Source organism: Scyliorhinus torazame, chromosome 17, assembly GCF_047496885.1.
Source record: "Scyliorhinus torazame isolate Kashiwa2021f chromosome 17, sScyTor2.1, whole genome shotgun sequence".
In the NCBI taxonomy this organism is placed as follows: Eukaryota; Metazoa; Chordata; class Chondrichthyes; order Carcharhiniformes; family Scyliorhinidae; genus Scyliorhinus; species Scyliorhinus torazame.
The window spans coordinates 90,438,314-90,462,534 of NC_092723.1; the positions used below are offsets into that span (position 1 = coordinate 90,438,314).

The window sequence follows — 24,221 nt, forward strand, 5'->3', positions numbered from 1 at the left end:
CCAGGCAACATCCTGGTAAATCTCCTCTGCACCCGCTCCAAAGCCTCCACGTCCTTCCTATAATGCGGTGACCAGAACTGTACGCAATACTCCAAATGCGGCCGTACCAGAGTTCTGTGCAGCTGCAACATGACCTCCCGACTCCGGAACTCAATCCCTCTACCAATAAAGGCCAACACTCCATAGGCCTTCTTCACAACCCTATCAACCTGGGTGGCAACTTTCAGGGATCTATGTACATGGACACCTAGATCCCTCTGCTCATCCACACTTTCAAGAACTTTACCATTAGCCAAATATTCCGCATTCCTGTTATTCCTTCCAAAGTGAATCACCTCACACTTCTCTACATTAAACTCCATTTGCCACCTCTCAGCCCAGCTCTGCAGCTTATCTATATCCCTCTGTAACCTGCTACATCCTTCCACACTATCGACAACACCACCGACTTTAGTATCGTCTGCAAATTTACTCACCCACCCTTCTGCGCCTTCCTCTAGGTCATTGATAAAAATGACAAACCGCAACGGCCCCAGAACAGATCCTTGTGGTACTCCACTTGTGACTGTACTCCATTCTGAACATTTCCCATCAACCACTTCTTTCAGCTAGCCAATTTCTGATCCACATCTCTAAATCACCCTCAATCCCCAGCCTCCGTATTTTCTGCAATAGCCTACCGTGGGGAACCTTATCAAACGCTTTCAGCTTCAAATCCAGCAGCAAAACTAAAAACCCAGCCTTAACACACTGAGAAACATTCCAAATAAGTTAGAACCAGACACCTCTGGTTATTGACAAAGCCCAGCATTTCGAGCCAGTTCATTGGCTGCCAGCCAAGTCAGTCAAACTGAGTCATCACTGATTCTCCGACTTGAATTAAAGGCAAAGCCTGCATTAAAATCAAGGTCCATTAATTGTCCATGGATCAAAATTATAAAAGCAAAAAATAAATAAAAGGGTAAAACAGGGAACATACAGGGTTTAAATAGGAGGATGTTTACAATGGGGATAAGGCAGGAGAGTGAGATTAGGTAGAATGTTCCTTCAGAGAGTCAGTGCAGACTAAATGGGTCTCAGTGGGTCAAATAACTAACAATTCTGTGATTTTGTGAAATAACGGTCACGTCTCCAGTCTCACTGAATCGCAGACTTACTCACCCAACCAGTTAATCCAGGGATGCCTCACTGAAAAAAACAAACATCATACATAATTAAAGGGGCAAAGATTAAACATGGTTAAAAATTTTAGCAACCATTAAAGGGCATGATATTTCTTGGGCCAAAAGTACTGTGGGATGGGTGAGGAGAAAGGGCCCGAGCCTGGAGTTTAATTATTGAACAGTCAGCTTCCTCTATCTGAGACTGTGATTGGAATACTGAGCCGAACAAAATCAAGAAAAGGATGTAATTGTAAAAGTAATTGCAGGAACAGAGAGTTCTGGGGGTGAACATCACATACTCTGAGCTGACAGGATAACTTGAAAAGGCTGTTATATGGGATAAACAGGCAGAGGCTACAAAAGTGAGGAGGTTACACTGAACCTTTGCTGTTTAGGCTTCAGCTGCAGTGCTGTGATCACTTCTGGACTTCACATTTCAAAGGGAATGTTGAGGCTGTAGTGTTACAACACCCTGGGTGAGTGTGCGGTCAATTCCAGCCCCACAGATCCCGAAGTCCCAAATAAATGAATTAACCAATAATTTGTATTTCCTGAAGATCTTTAACCCTTGACTGCTCCAATGAGTTATAGGCACCAGATTTCTAAGTAAAACATGACCAAACTATTTATGAATAAAAAAGGAGAAAAGATGAACATGCAAGGAAATAACAGAATAACCGCCTACCAGACTACCTAATCCCAAGATCCCGTCCCAGACACACACAAGACAGACACCAGGTAAGGGTCGGCGAGGAATAAAATAAAACTGGGATTAAAGGGCTCGGTCTGCGATGAGTCTTCACTCTGTGGTTGCAGTCTCTGGGAAATTGGTTTACTCGCGTTGGCGCAATTACGACCTTTGACCACCAGATGGTGTTTTGGTTTAAAATTCCAGGTCGGTGCAGTTCTCGTCGTCGGCTACCAGACGGTGCTGTACACAGGGTGCTCAGGTTGAAGCACTTATGCCTTTCTACCACCGGATGGCTTTCGCCTCCCTGTTAGAACAATACAACTCTGATCCTGGAAGCTAGTAGTCTTAATCAAAGAACAGAGAATAAAGAAAAGTGCAGCACAGGAACAGGCCCTTCTGCCCTCCAAGCCATGCTGCCTGTCTAACCTAAAACCTTCTACACTTCCTGGGTCCATATCCCTCTATTCCCATCCTATTTATGTATTTGTCAAGATGCCTCTTAAATGTCACTGTTGTACCTGCTTCACCATCTCCTCCGGCAGTGAGTTCCAGGCACCCACTTCCCTCTGAACTTTGCCATTCGCACCTTAAACCTATGTCCCCTTGCAAATGGCTCTTCCACCCTGGGACAACGCTTCTGACTATCCACTCTGTCTATGCCCCTCATAATTTTGTCGACTTCTATCAGGTCGCAGCCACATCCTTCTGGTAATGTGGCGACCAGAATTGAACACTATATTCCACGTTTGGCTTAACTAAGGTTCTATACAGCGGAAGCATGACAAGCCAATTTTTATACTCAGTGCCCCGGCCGATGAAGGCAAGGACGCCGTATAGCTCTTCACCTGCGTTGCCACTTCCAGTGACCTGTGGACCTGTACACCCAGGTCCCTCTGCCTGTCAATAGTCTTAAGGGTTCTTCCATTTACTGTATATTTACCACATGTATTAGACCTTCTGAAATGCATTACCTCACATTTGTCCGCATGAAACTCCGTGTGCTATCTCTCTGCCCTAGTCTCGAACCAATCTATATCCTGCTGACAGTCTTCATCCGGATGCTCCGTTTTCCTCCCACAGTCCAAAGATGTGTAGATTAGGTGGATTGGCCATGCTTAATTGCCCTTAGTGTCCAAAAAGCTTAGGTGAGGTTACTGGGTTACAGGGATAGGGTGGAGGTGTGGTCTTAGGTAGGGTGCTCTTTCTAAGGGCCAGTACTTTACTGAAAGTCCATGGAGCAGCACAGCAGCATAGTGGTTAGCACAATTGCTTCACTGCTCCAGGATCCCAAGTTCGATTCCCGGCTTGTGTCACTATCTGTGCGGAGTCTACACATTCTCCCCGTGTGTGCGTGGGTTTCCTCCCACAGTCCAAAGATGTGCAGGTTAGGTGGATTGGCCATGCTAAATTGCCCTGGGTGTCCAAAATTGCCCTTCGTGTTGGGTGGGGTTGCTGGGTTATGGTGATCGGGTGGAGGTGTGGGCTTTCCAAGAGCCGCTGCAGACTCGATGGGCTGAATGGCCGCCTTCTGTACTGTAAATTCTAAATTCTGAAAACACCATCCATCGCCCTCCCCTCATCAATCAACTTTGTCACCTCCTCAAAAAACTTGATCAAGTTAGTGAGGCACGACCTCCCTTCATGAAACCATGCTGTCTATCGCTTATGAGACCATTTATCTCTAGTTAGGTATAAATCCTGTCCCTAAGAATTCTCACCAATAATACTACCGACGTGAAGCTCACCGGCCTTTGGTTTCTAGGGTTATCCCTGCTACCTTTCTTAAACAGCAGTATGACATTAGCTATTCTCCAGTCCTCTGGGATCTTACCTGTAGCCAATGAGGATACAAAGATGTCAGTCAAGGCCCCAGCAATTTCCTCCCTTGCTTCCCTCAGTTTCCTGGGGTAAATGTCATCCGGCCCACACCTTAATATCTTTTAAATAACCAAATACCTCCTTTTCGATGTCAACATGACCCAGGCTGTCCACACACCCGACCCAAGAATCATCTTCACAAAGTCCTCTTCTTTGGTGAACACTGATGCAAAGTACTCATTTAGCACCTCACCCATTTATTCTAGCTCAACATATAGATTCCCCCCACTGTCCTTTAGTGGTCCAATCCTTTCCCTGGCCACCCTCTTGCTTTTTACATATGAATAAAAAGCCTTGGGATTCACCTAAATCCGACTTGCCAAGGACTTGCCAAGGGCAAGTAGCACAGTGGTTAGCACAGTTGCTTCATAGCTACTGGCCCCATGTTCGATTCCGGGCTTGGGTCACTGTCTGCACGTTCACCCCGTGTCTGCGTGGGTTTCCTCCGGGCTCCGGTTTCCTCTCACAGTCCAAAGGTGTGCAGGTTAGGTGGACTGGCCATGCTAAATTGCCCTTAGTGTCCAAAAAGATTAGGTGGGGTTGACTGGCCTATAACCTCTTGGTCTTTTTTGAGAATGGAACAATGTTAACAATCGTCCAGTCCTCTGACACCTCACCTGTGGCAAGAGGTGATTTGAAAATTACTGCCAGTGCCCCTGGCACCTCTTCCCTTGCTTCCCTCAACAGCCTGGGATACATCTTCTCTGGACTTGTCGATTTATCCACTTTTAAGGCTGCTAAACCTGCGAGTACCTCCTCTCTCTCTCTATATTAATTTCCTCTGATACTTCACAGTCCCCTACCCTGATCCACTTTGGATTGGATTTGTTTATTGTCACGTGTACCGAGGTACGGTGAAAAGTATTTTTCTGCGAGCAGCTCAACAGACCATTAAATACATGGGAAGAAAAGGGAATAAAAGAAAATACACAATAGGGCAACACAACATATACAATGTAACTACATAAGCACTGGCATCGGATGAAGCATACAGGGTGTAGTGTTAATGAGGTCAGTCCATAAGAGGGTCATTTAGGAGTCTGGTGACAGTGGGGAAGAAGCTGTTTTTGAGTCTGTTCGTGCGTGTTCTCAGACTTCTGCATCTCCTGCCCGATGGAAGAAGTTGGAAGAGTGAGTAAGCCGGGTGGGAGGGATCTTTGATTATGCTGCCCGCTTTCTCCAGGCAGCGGGAGGTGTAGATGGAGTCAATGGATGGGAGGCAGGTTCGTGTGATGGACTGGGCGGTGTTCACGACTCTCTGAAGTTTCTTGCGGTCCTGGGCCGAGCAGTTGCCATACCAGGCTGTGATGCAGCCTGATAGGATGCTTTCTATGGTGCATCTGTAAAAGTTGGTAAGGGTTAATGTGGACATGCCGAATTTCCTTAGTTTCCTGAGGAAGTATAGGCGCTGTTGTGCTTTCTTGGTGGTAGCGTCGACGTGGGTGGACCAGGACAGATTTTTGGAGATGTGCACCCCTAGGAATTTGAAACTGCTAACCATCTCCACCTCGGCCCCGTTGATGCTGACAGGGGTGTGTACAGTACTTTGCTTCCTGAAGTCAATGACCAGCTCTTTAGTTTTGCCGGCATTGAGGGAGAGATTGTTGTCGCTACACCACTCCACTAGGTTCTCTATCTCCTGCCTGTATTCTGACTCGTCGTTATTCATTCACTTATGTCATTCATTTCCATGCAAAGAATTCATTGAGGACTGTGCCCACATCTTCCGGGTCCCCACACACATTATCCATATGGTCCCTAATTGGTCCTACTCTTTCCCTAGTTATTCTCTTGCTCTTTATATATTTTTCTTTATTCTACTCACCAAAGCTTTTTCATTCACTCTCTTAACTTTTCTAATTTCATTATTAATTTCCCTCCTGCACTTTTTACATTCCTCTCGGGACTCTGCCTTATTGAGCCCTCGGTATCTGCCATAAGCTTCCCTTTTTTTCTTAGTCCTGACATTTATGTCCCTTGACATCCTGGGTTCTCTGGTCTTGGGCCCACCATTTGCCATATATTTACGCTATCTCCTCCTTGAAGGCCTCCCACTACCCTGACACAGATTTACCTGCAAGCAGCTGTTCCCAGTCCACTTGGGCCAAATCGTATCTTATCTTAGCAATATTTGTCTTTCCCCAGTTAAGAACTTTTATTCCTGGCCCATCCTTATCCTTTTCCATAATATCCTAAATCTAATTGAATTATGGTCACTATCTCCAAAATGCTCGCTGACTGATATGCCTGCTTGGGCCCATTTCCGAATATTAGGTCTAGACTTGTTATCCCCCTCCCCACCTCCCCTTGTTGGGCTTTCCACGTACTGGCTAAAAAAGTTCTCCTGGATGCAATTTAAGAACTTTGCTCTGTCGCTACCTATGAAGACTGTCCCAGTTAATATTTGGGAGTGAAAACCCCCTACGATTACTGCTTTGTTATTCATTCACATTTCTGAAATTTCATAGAACATAGAACATAGAACAATACAGCGCAGTACAGGCCCTTCGGCCCACGATGTTGCACCGAAACAAAAACCATCTAACCTACACTATGCCATTATCATCCATATGTTTATCCAATAAACTTTTAAATGCCCTCAATGTTGGAATTTCATTCCATATTTGACCCTCTATCTTTCCCTGACTGTTTTTTGGACATACAGCACACACCCAATAATGTGTTTGCCCACTTTGTGTCTTTTATTTCTATCATAGATCTCATGTAATAACCCTTCCAGGATACTATTTCTCTTCACTTCTCTCATCGATTCCTTGATCAATATTGTGACCCACACCTCTTCTATCCCCTTCCATATCTCGTCTGAAAAGCCTCTGCCCAGGAATGTTGAGCTGTTGATCCTGCCCGTCTTTCAGCCAAGCCTCAGTCATATTTGTGATATCAGACTCCCTCATGCCTATCTGTCCTCAGGCTCTGCTACACTCACTTCTTTCTTATCAAACCTATGTTACTTCTGTCTTTCAGACTCGTTTGCTGGTGTTTTAACTTAATTCCATCTCGGCTTCTCTCCGCTCTGAACTACTTGTCAGGATCCCATCTCCCTGCCAATTTAGTTTTAATCCGTCCGAACAGCACCAGCAAATGTGGCTACAGGGCTAGTGCAGGAGGGAAGGCTTCAGATATGTGGATCATTGGGATATCTTCTGGGGAAGGTGGGACCTGTACATGAATGACGGATTGCACCTAAACTGGAGGGGCACCAATATCCTGGGTGGGAGGTTTGCTGGAGTTCTTCGGGAGGATTAAACTAGTTTGGCAGGGGGGATGGGAACCAGGGGCGAGATTCTCCGACCCCCCGCCGGGTTGGAGAACCGCCGGGGGCTGGCGTGAATCCCGCACCCGCCGGTTGCCGAATTCTCCACTGGATATTCGGCGGGGGCGGGAATCGCGCCGCGCCGGTTGGCGGGCCCCCCCCCCCCCGCGATTCTCCGGCCCGGATGGGCCGAAGTCCTGCCGCTAAAATGCCTGTCCCGCCGGCGTAGATTAAACCACCTCTCTTACCGGCGGGACAAGGCGGCATGGGCGGGCTCTGGGATCCTGGGGGGAGCGCGGGGCGATCTGGCCCCGGGGGGTGCCCCCACGGTGGCCTGGCCCGCGATCGGGGCCCACCGATCCGCGGGCGGGCCTGTGCCGTGGGGGCACTCTTTCCCTTCCGCCTTCGCCATGGTCTCCACCATGGCGGAGGCGGAAGAGACTCCCTCCACTGCGCATGTGCGGGAATGCCGTCAGCGGCCGCTGACGCTCCCGCGCATGCGCCGCCCGGAGATGTAATTTCCGCACCAGCTGGCGGGGCACCAAATGCCTTTTCCACCAGCTGGCAGGGCGGAAATGTGTCCGGCGCGGGCCTAGCCCCTGAAGGTTAGGGCTCGGCCCCCCAAGGTACGGAGCATTCCGCACCTTTGGGGCGGCGCGATGCCTGACTGATTTGCGCCGTTTTGAGCGCCAGTCAACGGACATCGCGCCGTTTCCGGAGAATTTCGCCCCAGAGCTGTGGACCAGAGGATAATAGGGTAGCTGTTGAACAGGCAGAAATAGTATGCAGCAAGTCTGTGAGGAAGGATAGACAACCTCAATGGTTAGCAGAGAGGAAACAAAGAGTAGGGCAAAGTTGCACTCAGTGGAATGGGTTAAAGTATGTCTGTTTAAATGCAAGGTGTGTCAGGAATAAGGGAGATGAACTTAGAGCTCTCAGAGAAATTATACTTTGGAGGAGTTGAAAACTTCAATTCCTGATGTAGTGAGAACTCATGTGGACGAGCAGAGGGTTAAAACTGCGAGATTAGCAGCAGAAATGGCAGATGATTATGAATTAGTTCATAAATCAAAGCTTGGTTTCCGACATCAGTTTCAGCCTGTGAGGGATAGAAACTGGGGACATGAGAAATACTCAAGTGGTAAAGCTAAAGGTGATCTGATGGGAGATAATAAGGAGAGTGTACCTCAGATTAAAAAAGAAATCCAGGAGGGTGGAAAATAAATGAAAAATTTTAAATGTTTTCACTGTAATAAACTAGGCCATGTAAAGTCACAGTGTTGGTGGTTGAAGAAAAGCACTGGGAAGGCTGATGTGGTAAAACAGGATAAGACAGTGGGGTTTGTTAAAGTGGTAAAGGAAAGCCCAAGTGAAGCGAAGGAGGTGCAAAAGATTGTACAGCCTGATCAAGAGGTGATTGATAAGAAGGTGCCAGATTTCTTTAAAGAATTTACTTATGTGGGTAAAGTTTACTCATGTGTATCAGGAGGAGCAGGTAAAGAAGTCACAATATTAAGAGATACGGGAGCTAGTCAATCTTTAATGATAAGAGATGAGGAGTTATGTAGTTTGGGAAGAATGTTGCCAGAAAAGGTGGTAATATGTGGAATTCAGGGTGAGAGGAGTAGTGTTCCATTATATAAGGTAAGGTTGGAAAGTCCAGTGAAGAGTGGTGAAGTGGTAGTAGGAGTAATGGAGAAACTATCTTGCCAGGAATACAGTTTATCTTGGGTAATGATACAGCTGGATCACAGGTGGGAGTGATGCCTACTGTGGTTGATAAGCCAGTGGAAAATCAGACAACTGAACAGGTGGAGGATGAGGCGGATATTTTTAGTTCAGGAAAATTGGCGGAGTTACAACAGAAAGATGTAGAAATAAAACGGTTGTATCAGAAATCATACATGGAAGAGGAATCTGAGTGTATACCAGAGTGTTATTGCCGTAAAAGTGATGTCTTGATGAGAAAATGGAGACCTTTACATATGCAGGCAGATGAAAAGTGGGCAGATGTATTGCCGGTAGGGGAGAAAGGAGGTGTTGCGAGTTGCACATGAGGTACCAGTGGGAGGTCATTTGGGAATAAGGAAAACTCAAGCTAAAATCCAGAAACATTTTTATTAGCCTGCACTACATAAAGATGTAGTTACATTTTGTCAATCATGTCACACATGTCAAGTGCGAGGGAAACCTCAAGCAGTGATAAAACCAGCACCCGAAATACCCATTCCAGCATTTGAGGAACCTTTTACAAGGTCCTAATTGATTGCGTAGGACCGCTTCCTCAAACAAAATTTGTGAATCAATATCTTTTGACTATAATGGATGTGTCTACTAGGTTTCCAGAGGCCATTCCAACACATAATATTACAGCTAAAAAGATTGTGGAGGAGTTACTTAAATTCTTTACTAGATATGGACTTCCCACAGAAATACAATCGGGACAAGGATCAAATTTTACCTCGAGGTTATTCAAAGAAATTATGGATAGCTTAGGAATAAAACAATTTAAATCAACTGTATACCATCCAGAATAGCAGAGCTTAAGAAAGGTGGCATCAGACATTAAAGACAATGTTGATGGCTTATTGTCAAGATTATCTAGAGGATTGGGATAAAGGAATTCCATTTGTACTGTTTGCAATTAGGGATGCACCTAATGAGTCAACCAAATTCAGTCCTTTTGAACTAATTTTTGGCAGATGGAGTTCAACCTTGATAAATGTGAAGTGATTCATTTTGGAAGGTCGAATTTGAATGCTGAATACAGGGTTAAAGGGAGGATTCTTGGAAGTATGGAGGAACAGAGGGATCTTGGGGTCAACGTCCATAGATCCCTCAAAGTTGCCACCCAGGTTGATAGGCTTGTTAAGAAGGCGTATGTGTGTTGGCTTTCATTAACAGGGGGATTGAGTTTAAGAACCACGAGGTTTTGCTGCAGCTTTATAAAACCCGAGTTAGACCACACTTGGAATATTGTGTCTAGTTCTGGTCGCCTCATTATAGGAAGAATGTGGATTCTTTAGAGAGGGTACAGAGGAGATTTACCAGGATGCTGCCTGGACTGGAGGGCATGTCTTATGAAGAAAGGTTGAGGGAGCTAAGGCTTTTCTCACTGGAGCGAAGAAGGCAGAGAGGTGACTTGATAGAGATGTACAAGGTGATGAGAGGCATGGATAGAGTGGATAGCCAGAGATATTTCCCCAGGGTGGAAATGGCTGTCACGAGGGGACATAATTTTAAGGTGATTGGAGGAAGGTATAGGGGAGATGTCATGGTAGTTTCTTTACACAGAGAGTGGTTGGTGTGTGGAATGCACTGCCAGCAGAAGTGGTGGAGTCAGAGTCATTAGGGATATTTAAGCGACTCTTAGGGGAAGCACGGTAGCACAAGTGGATCGCACTGTGGCTTCACAGCTCCAGAGTCCCATGTTTGATTCCCCGCTGGGTCACTGTCTGTGCGGAGTCTGCACGTTCTCCACGTGTCTGCGTGGGTTTCCTCCGCGTGCTCCGGTTTCCTCCCACAGTCCAAAGACGTGCAGGTTAGGTGGATTGGCTATGATAAATTGCTCTTCGTGACTAAAAAGGTTAGGAGGGGTTATTGGGTTAAGGGGATCGGGTGGAAGTGAGGGCTTAAGTGGGTCGATGCAGACTCGATGGGCCGAATGGCCTCCTTCTGCACTGTATGTTCTATGTAGACAGGCGCATGGACAGCAGTAAATTGAAGGGCTGTAGGTTAGGTTGATCTTCGATTCGGCTAAATGGTCGGCACAACATCGTGGGCTGAAGGGCCTGCACTGTGCTGTACTGTTATATGTTCTATGTTCTCTATGTTCTAAACATTCCCATGAGGATGTTGGTCCCGTTCCTATTCAGATGTAACTTGTCCAACTTGCACAGGTCCCACCTCCCTCAGAAACAGTCCAAATGCCCCAGGAATCTAAAGCCTTCCCTCCTGCCCCAGCCACACATTCATCTGCTCAACCCTCTGTTCCTATACTCACTATTGTGTGTAATCCAGAGATTACTACTTTTGAAGTCCTGCTTTTCAATTTCCTACCTAACTTCCTAAGGTCTGCTTGCAGGACCTTATTTCTCTTTCTTTCTCTGTCATTGATCCCCACATGGACCACCACTACAAATCTTTCTCCAGCCTTAAAAAGATAATTACTCTGCTTCCTATTATTCATTCAATTTTGTATCTGCTTTCCGACTGTCTCTTTTATTCTATGGGCTATAACATTTCTCACAAGCACTGTATTGAATGCCTTCTGGATGTCTATGTACACCACATCAACAGCATTAACCTCATTGACCCTTTCTGTTACCTCCTCAAGGAATTCCACCAAGTTAGTTAAACACGATCTCCCCTTTAGAAACCATGCTGGCTTTTCCTAATCAACCTACGTTTTTCCATGTGACTACAAATTCGGTCCTGATTAATTCTTTCTGGAAGCTTGCCCACCACTGATGTTAAACTGACTTGTCAGTAATTACTGGGACTATATTTACAACATTTTTTGAACAAGAGCGTAATATTTGTAATTTCCCAGTCCTCTAGCACCTCTCCTGAGTCTCGTGAAGACTGGAAGATTTTGGCCAGCGCCCCTGCAATTTCCATTCTCACTTCCTTCAATATCGTTGGATGCCTCCCATCTGGTCCCAGTGCCTTGTCAACTTTCAGTACCAACAGTTTCTCTAACAGTTCCTCCTTATCAATTTTGAAAGTTTCCTCATCTGTCACCAAGTCGTGGGTTGTATCTACCTCTTTGGTAAAGATGGATGTAAAGTATTAATTTAAAAACTCAGCCATGCTCCCAGTCTCCATGTGTAAAGCCCCTTTATAGCCCAGTCTATAGATCCTGGTTTTCTCTCCCTCTCCTTTCATGCACAGCACGTGGCACAGTAGTTAGCAATGCTGCCTCATAGCGCTTAGGGACCTGGGTTCAACTTTGGCCTTGGGTGGTTGTCTGTGTGGAGTTTACATATTCTCCTCATGTCTGTGTGCGTCTCCTCCGGTTTCTTTCCACAGTCCAAAGATGTGCACTTTAGGTGGATTGGTGGTGATAAATTGCCCCTTATTGTCCAAAGATGTGCAGGTTAGGTGGCGTTACGGAGATAGGGTGGGAGAGTGGTCCTCGGTAGGGCCGAATGGCCTCCTTCTGCACTGTAGGTAGGTGGAATTTCCAATCTGCTGGGACTGTTCTACAATCTCGTCAATTTTGGAAAATCATATCTCTGCTTTTAAAATCCTCAGGTTTAGACCATCAGATCCTAGGGGTTTTCAGGATTTTAGTCCCTTCAGTTTCTCCAGTAGTTTTTCTCTGTTGGTATTAAATATGCAAATTTTCTCTCTTATTCGCCTCTTGGTTACCCTCTATTTTTGTTACGTAACTTGTGATTACGTATGTGATGACAAAATATGTGTTCAGTCTCTCCACCATTTCTTCATTCCCCAGGCTAATTTCTCCCGTCTGCTTCAAATAGACCAATGTTTACTTTAGCTCCTATCATCCTTTTTTATATTTATAAATACTCTTGCTGTCTGTTTTTACATTCCTGGCTAGTTTGCTCTCATATTCTTGTTTTTCTATTTATCAACTTCTTTGTTTCCCTTTACATTTCTAAAATACTCTCAATTCTAATACTTACTGGCTGTTATTTTTTGCAATATTATAAGACTCTTTTAATTTAATATTATCCTTAACTTCCTTGGTAAACCACAGATGAATCTTTCGTGTTGAGATTTTGCTTCTCCAAGGAATGAATTCTTATTGAAATTCTTTAAATGTTTCCCGCTGTTATTTACTGCCTTACCTTCTAGTCTATTCTCTAAATAAATCGAAACCATGGATTCACCATTTCTGAGACGAAGTGCTGACGCCGTCGTGAAAACTGTGGAGTTTCACGACGGCAAAAATGGCGCGATAGGGTGAAAGTATTCAGCCACTCCAAAGGGGCTAACACGGGCGTCACAGGAAATGCCACTTTCCACGCGGAAGGGCGGCGGATTCGCCTGCTCCGTGATTGCCGCACAGCTGCAGCCACACTTAAGAGATTCTCTCCCCCACACACACCATCGCAGCCAACATGGCTGGAAAGAGAGCAGCGCCATGATTCCGTGACACTGAGCTGGAGACCATGCTGGACGTCAGAGAGGAGAGGCGGATGGTCAATGGCCCAGAGGAGAGGGAGGTCGCCGAGGTGGAGGTCGGCAGCACGCAATGAAGTGAGACCCCCTACCTAGTTACGGATCCTTATGACACATGTGTGCCCCCAAACCCCCTCACCCCCCCCCAACCCCTCTCCCCCAACCCATCACCCCACCCTCCACCCCCCTCACCCCACCCCTCACCTCAGCACCTCACCCTCACGCCTCACCCCCGTCCGGCTGTCTAACCATACATGCCGTCTTGTGTCTTACAGGACCTGCCAGAGATGGACCCGGTACATCCAGAGACCCCACCCCCAGCCAGTGCCACAGCCGGTGCCCCCCGGACGGCAGAGCACCAATGGGGAGAGCAGCCCGAACACCAGTCCTCTTCCCGAGACGACTCCGTCACAGCTGTCTCCTACACCCTCCACCATTCCAGAGACTATCACCTCAGTTGGGCACATTAGTGAAGAGGCTCCTGGGACACTATCCAGTGCGCACCACACAGTCGGTCCGGTGCAGCAGGTGGAGGTAGGAGCGGCCGAGGGGCCGGACGGTCTGAGGGCAGCCCGGCCCCAGGAACCAGCTGCCGCCCAGACGGGTCCCAGGCTCCTGGAACATTCAGTCCTAGCCACAGTGCAGATGCAGTCAGAGACCCAGAGACTAGAGGAGGGGATGCCGGCCGGCTTCCAACACCTGCAGGGGCAGGTGGAGGAGTCCACCTGCGTGCAGAAGCAGGGGTGGTGCCGGTCATGCGTGCCACCCAGGCCATAACAGCACAGGTGGCGTCCGCAGTGGATGCAATGGGGGTGATGGTGTCGGATATGGGTCAGAATGTGCAAGGCCTGGGGCATTCTGAAGAGGCGGGGGCCGAGACCCAGGACAGGACTGCCCTCTCACAAGCAACCATGTGGCAGAGCCAGCTGGAGATTGTAGCGGCGCTTCTCAGCGTGGCTCAGTCACAGCAGGCCATTGATGAGAGCGCCAGCGACATTTCTCAGGTGCAGGCCGGCGTGGTGCAGACACAGAGAGCGGTGACCAATCCCAGAGGGACGTGGCCCACTCGCTGGCTGATATGGCCCACACCCCGAGGGACGTGGCCCTGGCTGATCTGGCACAGTCCTTCAGGGTGGTGGCCAAGTCGCAGAGTGATGTGGTGGAATCCCAGACGGAGATGGGCCACTCCCTGTGCTCCATGGCCGTGAACGTTCAGACCCTTGTCGATACCAGAGAGGGCCTCCAGGACTGGCAGCGCCAGGTGACGGAGGGGCCTCAGGGGATGGCTGAGCTTGCACCCCCGTCCCATGGAGTAGCCGGGGGGCCACCGGGCATCTCGAGGGAGGAGGAGGTGCTGGGGCCCATGCCAGTGACTCCCGCAGGGGAGGTGTCGGAACAACGCAGCACCTTGGACTCCTCCCCCTCCTGTCTCTGGTGCATCTGATGGGCAGCAGGCAGAACATGGCGGCACCACGCTACCCGGGACACCCGAGGAGCAGCTGGGCCCATCCAGGCTGGGCCACCCCAGGACACGTGCGCCAAAGGAGACCCTCGTCGCAGGGCAGGAGTCACAGCACGCCCCCTCCACTCCTGCTGTACCATCTGGGGAACCACCTAGGCATAGTGTTCGGGCCAGAAAGTTAGACACCGCTTAAGTTGGCATGGGTGCAAGGCACAGTTTAGTTATAGGGGCTAGGGCACAGGCTGTCTATATTTGTTCACAATAAACACATGTCCATACCATTCAAACCTGCCTTGATGCTCTATCTGATGGGTGTGGGGGCGGTCAGTGCTGGCCAGTGGGAGTGGGGAGTGGGGGACGAGTGAAGCCCAGTGGGTGGACCGTGTAGCCCCCCCTCCAACCTCCGCCCTGACCGTCCCCCACAACCCCTCCCAGGGATTCGACAGTGCCATGTGATGGACTGGCCAGATCGCATGCAGGGATCACCCAGGTGGAAGGTATTATGGGCCAGGGTTTAGAAAACTCTCAAGTATATTCTGGAGTTCACCTGACCTACAACTGTTTATTGATTTTGGTTACAATGAGCACAAGCGCCTGCCATTCAGGTGTTATTCAACAAAGGTCTTAGGCGCTTTTAATCAAAAAAATAAACTTTATCTACAAATTTAGTTAACATTTTTATAAACACACACAGTAAGCATTTTTATCAACGACAAACATAAATACCCCACACAGCTGCAGTAATCTATTTAAAGACCCTTAATAAATTCCCCTTTATTGTTCCAATTTAAAAACAAGATTCCATGAAACAGAAACCCCTTTTGAAAGGTGTGGCCCAGCACACGGCATTCTTCCTATCTTTAAGACTTGGTACGGATACTCTTGTTTCCTTTCCAAAACAGCAGGTTTGAATTCCTTCCAGAAAACAGTTATCTCTTTTAAGTCATCGAGCAGTGAGGCGATATGGGCAGAGCTCAGAAATAGGAAGGGTGCGGTAACAATGTTGGGGCTGTACTACAGACCTCCCAACAGGGAGCGTGAGATAGAGGTACAAATATGTAAATAAATTATGGAAAGATGTAGGAGAAACAGGGTGGTGGTGATAGGAGATTTAATTTTTAAAAGGGGCAGCACGGTAGCATTGTGGACTTTTGTGGACAATTGCTTCACAGCTCCAGGGTCCCAGGTTCGATTCCGGCTTCGGTCACTGTCTGTGCGGAGTCTGCACATCCTCCCTGTGTGTGCGTGGGTTTCCTCCGGGTGCTCCGGTTTCCTCCCACAGTCCAAAGATGTGGATTGGCCATGATAAATTGCCCTTAGTGTCCAAAATTGTCCTTAGTGTTGGGTGGGGTTACTGGGTTATGGGGATAGGGTGGAGGTGTGGACCTTGGGCAGGGTGCTCTTTCCAAGAGCCGGTGCAGACTCGATGGGCCGAATGGCCTCCTTCTGCACTGTAAATTCTATGACTCTATGACTAATCTGGAAACAGCTTTTAAAATGAAGATAGAGAGACACTTTTTTCAACCTCTGCAGAACAAACCAGTTCAAAACCAAAGCGAAAGTAAAACTCAGAGCCACAGTCAGCTCCCAACTCAAAAATATAAGTCACACCTCAGAGCCACAGCCCAGCTCCACCCACACAATGGCATCACTGAAGCCATGTGATAAGACAAAACGATTTCTTAAAGGGACACACCCATGACAAAGGTGCTACTGTGGGCATGAGTCAGACATTATCAAACGATGTGGAGCACGGAGCTCATCGCAGAGCTCCATCCCAAACACCAGACCCGCTGTCACTGCCAATCCAGCGCCCCTAGCCGCAGGTATATATAACAGGGGTGTGCATGCGGGTGGTTTGGTGGTGTAGGAGGTGAGGGTGTTCGATGGTGTGGGAGGTGCGGGGGTTTGGTGGTGTGGCATGGTGTTCGTGCCGCTGGCCAGTGACACCCCTCCCCCTAGTCTGTGAAACATGTCTCGATGAGGGCGTCCTGTGTGCACTGGCCCTGGCGATGACCTTGTGCGTCCTCCCATGCCTGGCCAGGGCCCATGTTCCGCTCATTGTTCCCCTCCCCCTCATCCTTCTCGACTGACGAGGCCTGCACTTCCTCCTCATCCTCCTCGAGCACATCGCCCCTCTGCTACGCATGTTGTCGAGGACGCAGCAGAGCACCACGATGCAGGTAACTCTCCTGGTCTCACACTGGAAGGCACCTCCAGAGCGGCCCAGGCACCTGAAGTGCATCTTCAGCACCCCGAAGCACCTCTCGACCACACCCCTGGTCGCTGTATGGGCATCATTGCAGCGGGTCTCCACGTCGGTCTGTGGCCTCAGTATAGGCATCATCAGCCCACGACCGCTACGGGTAACCCCTGTCGCCCAGCAGCCAGCCCCGCAGCCGGGGGTGGGGGGGGTGTCCCTCGAACATGTCAGGAGGGGGATGTCCCTCGAACATGTCGGGGACCACCGAGTTAGCCAGTATGAATGAGCCGTGCACACTGCCGGGTGCAGACGTGCATAATGTGCATCTGATGATCGAACACCACCTGAATGTTCATGGAGTGATACCCCTTCCTGTTTGTGAACAGCGGCCTGTTATCTGCTGGTGGCCGTAGGGCGACATGCATCCCGTCGATCACCCCCTGGGCCCGGGGCATCCCGGCGACGGCAGCGAATCCCGTTGCCCGGGAATCCTGGTGGGCGCGGTCCACAGGGTAGTCGATGTACTTCTCCGCCTGGGCATACAGGGCGGCCGTGACGGGGTGGATGCACCTTTACGCCGATGCTTGGGAGATGCCAGACAGGTCCCCACTCGGCCACTGGAATGACCCCGTCGCGTAAAAGTTCAGCATGACTGTCACCTTGACGTCCACCGGTAGCGGGTGTCCTCCCTCATACCCACGCGGTGCCAGGTGTGCCATCATCTGGCAGATGTGTCGCACTGTCTCCCTGCTCAACCGCAGTCTCCTTCTGCATGCCCGGTCCGGAAGGAACTGATCATTGACTTCAGGAAGCGTAGCACGACACACACCCCTGTCTGCATCAATGGCTCCGAAGTGGAGATAGTCGATAGCTTTAAGTTCCTGGGGGTCACCATCACCAACAGTTTGTCCTGGTGCACCCACGTTGATGTAACAGTTGTCATACGAGAGTGCCTTTAAGAACTGGATGTTTAAGCAATGTACCTTTAAGAAAACAGTGATGCCATAGAGTGGGTGGAGCTCAGCTCAGTTCAGCCATTTTGCAGCCTGTGTTTTGCAGGTTTTTAGTTTCAGTTTAAAAGCAGTGTCTGTGTGTTTCCAGAGAGCTGCAAGTTTTGCAGTTTGGTTTTGCTGAGTGCAGCTAAAAAGTGCCTGGCTGGTTTTGCTGAGAGCAGTTTAAAAGTAGAAAGCCAGTTTGCGACAGTCTCTGCCATTCTACAGTAAATATATATATCCTGTAACCTGATGTGAGTTTAAAGGTGTTAAGTCTCTTGGGAGTTTGAAGAAACATTTGAAGGAATTATTTACTGTTGCAATATTTTCTGAGTTATCTTTGAAGTAAGGGGTGTTAAGAGATCCAAAGTTTATTTAAGATGTTAAGTTGAGTTCATGGAATAAACAGTGTTTTGTGTTTAAAAACGCACGTGTCCATAATTGTAATCCCACACCTAGGGAAAAAGCCCTGTGCTAGGAAAAGCAACAAATCCATTAAAGGGAGAGGTTGGTTGAACTCCATGATACATTTTGGGGTTCTGAAAAGCCTCACCCACAACACAGTCAAGAAAGCCCACCAAGGCCTCTACTTCCTACAGAAGCTAAAGAAATTCGGCATGTCTGCATCGACTTTCATAAAAGTCTACAGATGTGCCATAGAGAGCATCCTATCCGGCTGCATCACAGCCTGGTATCTTGGCCCAAGATCGCAAGAAACTGCAGAGTGTAGTGAACTCAGCCCAACGCATCACACAAGCTTGCCACCCGCACATTGATTCTGTCTACACCTCCCACTGCCTCAGGAAGGCAGACAGCATTATCAGAGACCCCTTCCACCCAGGCTTTGCCTTCTTCCAGACCCTTCCATCAGGCAGAAGATACAGAAGTCTGAAGACCAGCACATCTAGACATAGGAACAGCTTCTTCCCCACAGCTACTAGATTCCTCAATGACTCTCCCTCGGACTGATCTGTTCCCTGTAAGATCACTATTCACAATGCTCTATGCTGCTCTTGCTCATGTATTTGCTTTGTTTGGCCCCTTCTTCTGCACTGTAACCACTCACTGTTTGTCGATGTACCATTTGTCAATGTACTCTGTCGATTACTCTTATTTTGTCTACTATGTACGTACTGTGTACGTTCCCTTGGCCGCAGCAAAATACTTTTCACCGTACTTCGGTACATGTCACAATAAATCAAGTCAAATCAATCAATCAATCAATAAAGCTCAGTTGCACAGTTCAGCAGGGCAGTGATCCCAGGCCAGTTCAAGTGGAGTCCATCCCAAATTAAAATCTCCACATTTTGGATATTGGCGCCAGTACCTCATGAATTGAAACCCCTTCTTCCCACACCACTCTTTGAGCCGGGAATTTGGCAGTGTATTGTGTATTATTGTTGACGATGTGTTGTATACTCTTGTTGATGGCGTATTGTATAGTGTATTGTTAGTGGTGCATTGTAAACTCTTTGGTGGTACATTGGATACTCTTGTAGCTGGTGTGTTGTATACTCTTGTTGGCGTTTTGTTGTATACTTCTGGATAGGAGCGAAAGCAACAGGGTAGTTGTTATGGGGGACTTTAACTTTACAAATATTGACTGGAAACGCTATAGTTCGAGTACTTTAGATGGGTCCGTTTTTGTCCAATGTGTGCAGGAGGGTTTCCTGACACAGTATGTAAATAGGCCAACGAGAGGCGAGGCCGTATTGCATTTGGTACTGGGTAATGAACCAGGACAGGTGTTAGATTTGGAGGTAGGTGAGCACTTTGGTGATAGTGACCACAATTCGATTACGTTTACTTTAGTGATGGAAAGGGATAGGTATATACCGCAGGGCAAGAGTTATATCTGGGGGAAAGGCAATTATGATGCGATGAGGCAAGACTTAGGATGCATCGGATGGAGAGGAAAACTGCAGGGGGTGGGCACAATGGAAATGTGGAGCTTGTTCAAGGAACAGCTACTGCGTGTCCTTGATAAGTATGTACCTGTCAGGCAGGGAGGAAGTGGTCGAGCAAGGGAACCGTGGTTTACTAAAGCAGTCGAAACACTTGTCAAGAGGAAGAAGGAGGCTTATGTAAAGATGAGACATGAAGGTTCAGTTAGGGCGCTCGAGAGTTACAAGTTAGCTAGGAAGGTCCTAAAGAGAGAGCTAACAAGAGCCAGGAGGGGACATGAGAATTCTTTGGCAGGTAGGATCAAGGATAACCCTAAAGCTTTCTATAGATATGTCAGGAATAAAAGAATGACTAGGGTAAGAGTAGGGCCAGTCAAGGACAATAGTGGGAAGTTGTGCTTGGAGTCCGAAGAGATAGGAGAGGTGCTAAATGAATATTTTTCATCAGTATTCACACAGGAAAAAGACAATGTTGTCGAGGAGAATACTGAGATTCAGGCTACTAGACTAGAAGGGCTTGAGGTTCATAAAGAGGAGGTGTTAACAATTCTGGAAAGTGTGAAAATAGATAAGTCACCTGGGCCAGATGGGATTTATCCTAGTATTCTCTGGGAAGCTAGGGAGGAGATTGCTGAGCCTTTGGCTTTGATCTTTAAGTCATCTTTGTCTACAGGAATAGTGCCAGAAGACTGGAGGATAGCAAATGTTGTCCCCTTGTTCAAGAAGGAGAGTAGAGTCAACCCCGGTAACTATAGACCAGTGAGCCTTACTTCTGTTGTGGGCAAAGTCTTGGAAAGGTTTATAAGAGATAGGGTGTATAATCATCTGGAAAGAAATAATTTGATTAGAGATAGTCAACACGGTTTTGTGAATGGTAGACCTACCATTATTGAGTTGAACCTTATTGAGTTCTTTGAGAAGGTGACCAAACAGGTGGATGAGGGTAAAGCAGTTGATGTGGTGTATATGGATTTCAGTAAAGCGTTTGATAAGGTTCCCCACGGTAGGCTACTGCAGAAAATATGGAAATATGGGATTCAGGGAGATTCAGCAGTTTGGATCAGAAATTGGCTAGCTGGAAGAAGACAAAGGGTGGTGGTTGATGGGAAGTGTTCAGACTGGAGTCCAGTGACTAGTGGTGTGCCACAAGGATCTGTTTTGGGGCCACTGTTGTTTGTCATTTTCATAAATGACCTGGAGGAGGGCGTAGAAGGATGGGTGAGTAAATTTGCAGATGACACTAAAGGCATTGTGGACAGTGCGTTACAAGTTACAGAGGGACATAGATAAGCTGCAGCGCTGGGCTGAGAGGTGGCAAATGGAGTTTAATGCAGAAAAGTGTGAGGGTATTCATTTTGGAAGGAATAACAGGAAGACAGAGTACAGGGCTAATGGTAAGATTCTTGGCAGTGTGGATGAGCAGAGAGATCTCGGTGTCCATGTACATAGATCCCTGAAAGTTGCCACTCAGGTTTAGAGGGTTATTAAGAATAGCTTTTATTGGTAGAGGGATTGAGTTTCGGAGCCATGAGGTCATGTTGCAGTTGTACAAAACTCTGGTGCGGCCGCATTTGGAGTATTGCGTGCAATTCTGGTCGCCGCATTATAGGAAGGATGTGGAAGTATTGGAAAGGGTGCAGAGGAGATTTACCAGAATGTTGCCTGGTATGGAGGGAAGATCTTATGAGGAAAGGCTGAGGGACATGAGGCTGTTTTCGTTAGAGAGAAGAAGGTTAAGAGGTGACTTAATTGAGGCATACAAGATGATCAGAGGATTGGATAGGGTGGACAGTGAGAACCTTTTTCCTCGGATGGTGATGTCTTGCACGAGGGGACATCGCTTTAAATTGAGGGGAGATAGATATAAGACAAATGTCGGAGGTAGATTCTTTACTCAGAGAGTAGTAAGGGCGTGGAATGCCCTGCCTGCAACAGTAGTGGACTCGCCAACGCTAAGGGCATTCAAATGGTCATTGGATAGACATATGGACGATAAGGGAATAGTGTAGATGGGCTTTAGAGTGGTTTCACAGGCCGGCGCAACATCGAGGGCCGAAGGGCCTGTACTGCGCTGTAATGTTCTATGTACTCTTGTAGGCGGTGTGTTATATACTCTTGTTGGCATTGTGTTGCATACTCTTTTGGCGGTGTGTTGCTAACTTTGCCTTAGTTTAATTGCTCTGTTTTATCACCTTTGCTCTTGAGTCGCCAGGTATCTTTATGATACCGCCACGTGGTTCAAGTCCGAGTAATGATCAATAGTCCAATACACCGATTAGTAAGATTTAAATCAACGCACATTTATTATACACAGTAATCACTACTCGTGCACAAATTCTACGTCTAAGCTACTTCTACAACTAACAGGCCTCTCCTTAACTTGGAACTGACCCACCAGGTCAGGGAAATAAATGGCCTTTCATTCGAGTTCTGAGCCTGCGGGATTCGAAGTTGGTACAGATTGATAGCTAGATGTGCCTATCTCGTAGCGAGCGTTGAAGTAAGACTTACAGGTTCGATCGGCTGCTGAAGAGTGAAGAGAGCTGGAAGAGAGCGCCTTGAACTTGGGGCTCAAGCCTTATAGTCCCCAGGGGCTTCCCGCCTTTCGGGGCGGACCTTGTACCTGGTTCCAAGTGATTGGACTTTGTCCCAATCACTTGGTTAGATTTTCTCCAATGCTGGAGCGGTACCCTGATCGATGGGCGGTCTTGAGGTGGTCGTTCACCTCCTTTTGTGTAGGCTTCTGCTGGCGCCGAAGAGTCTGGTTTTGCTTAGTGTGTCTAAATGTTGCTTATTGTTCCCGGGGATTGCTCATTAGTATGCAGATGGCTGGTGTTTTGTTATGCTGATGGTTGCTGGTATCGATCTTGTCTGGCCTTTCTCGAGGTAAATACACAGCCAACCTGCAGCTGCTCGTTTTTGTCCTGTTGGCTGACTTTTCCATCAGCCTTTGCCGTTCGCCATTTTGAATTGGGAGTTGGCCATTTTAAGTGGCTACATTGTATACTCTTGTTGGCGGTGTGTTGTGTTATCTTTGGTTCACCTTTAAGTTCTCCTTTTCCCTCTGTGTTCAGAGTAGTTATTGTTCATAGATGTGCTTTGGCCCATAATTCTTAATCCTTAATCTCCTTCTCTCCTTTGGTTTTGCTCAGGTACTGGACCTCCTTGAGTAACCTGGTTGCCTCCCTATTGAACTCTGTCCGTTCCATTGCATCCTTACTCCTTCTCCTATTCCTCTTCATCATCATCTTCTCATTGTTGGGGATGCAGCTGTTTGGTGGCAAGTACAACTTTGATGACATGGTTGTGCGAAGGAGCACGTTTGATAACTTTCCTCAGGCATTGCTGAGTGTGTTTCAGGTGAGTATTTGGTTGCATGAATCCTTCTCCATTGCTGTCTATAAATGCATGTTTGGGTGGTTATTCATGGAGAAGGTCATGGTGAAAGACCTAATCCAGAGAGTTGAGCCTTAGTGCAGGTTGACATTGCCATACTGAGGGAGCGCTGCATTGTTCGAGCTACATCTTCGATGAAACATTAAAGTGAGGTCTTATCTGTCCACTTAGGTGGACATAGAAGATCCCAAAACACTGTCCTAGCTGTTATTTTTCCCTCAGTCACCAGCAAAATAGATTCAAATAAAAACAGAAAATGCTGGAAATTCTCAGCAGATGCGACAGATTAATGGAGTTAGAAACAGAGTTTTTTTTAAACAGTATTTTTATTGGTTATTTACATTTGATTGGTATTTACACCACATGGGGCAAGAACAAGAAATAAAACAGAAAAGTGATCCATATAGAGTGAACCATACAGGATAAAATGTGAACTGGGAATTATACGCAACTTGACAACATGATAATAACTGGGCGGCATGGACAAGTTGGCCGAATGGCCTGTTTTCATGCTGTAAACCTCTATGACTCTATCGGCACGATTTAATAGAAAGGTTTCTAAGTGTGGTAATGAACTGCCGTGAGCATTCTGACCCGGCAAGGCCGTCACCACTATAGAACATTAATTGGTCTGCTTAAAGAGGCCACACGGGCTTCACGCTGCAAATGATGGTCCTGCCAACTGATTCGCCGGGACCGCACCTGCCTGCTCCCTGCTAACAAGGGGGAGCAGCACTTAAATGGAACCTGAAGAGCAAACCCCACACAGCTCGCAGCCATGCCACCGAGGAGACCAGCCCCATTATTCAGGGACCTGACCAGAATATTGGACGTGGCCGAGACCAGACGGGATGCCCTGTTCCCCCGAGGGGCTTGAGGGTCAGCCACGGGGCAGCCAGTGTCACCTGGCAGGAAGTAGCAGCGGCCCTTAGCTTGGGGATCTTCACCAGGAGGACTTCCACCCAGTGCCGTAACAAGATCAACGACCTCCAATGGGCTGCACTGGTGAGTTGTCACCAGCCCCCTGGCACATGTCCCACCCGCCAACTGTGCCCCCCCAACCATGTGCCTGGCACCGCCCCTGCCCAGCACAGTACCGTGCCCCAGC

At 47.8% G+C, this 24,221-nt stretch overlaps 1 protein-coding gene across 12 annotated transcripts in view; it reads left to right on the top strand.

Moving 5' to 3' along the window:
• The window catches only part of LOC140393996 (voltage-dependent L-type calcium channel subunit alpha-1S-like), an 804,045-nt gene that overhangs the window by 172,419 nt on the left and 607,405 nt on the right, over positions 1-24,221 (top strand). For all 12 annotated transcript variants that reach the window (XM_072480735.1, XM_072480727.1, XM_072480737.1 and 9 more), the window contains one exon: positions 22,870-23,077. In XM_072480735.1, coding sequence (XP_072336836.1) covers positions 22,870-23,077 — 208 coding nt within the window. The remainder of the gene's footprint in view (positions 1-22,869; positions 23,078-24,221) is intronic.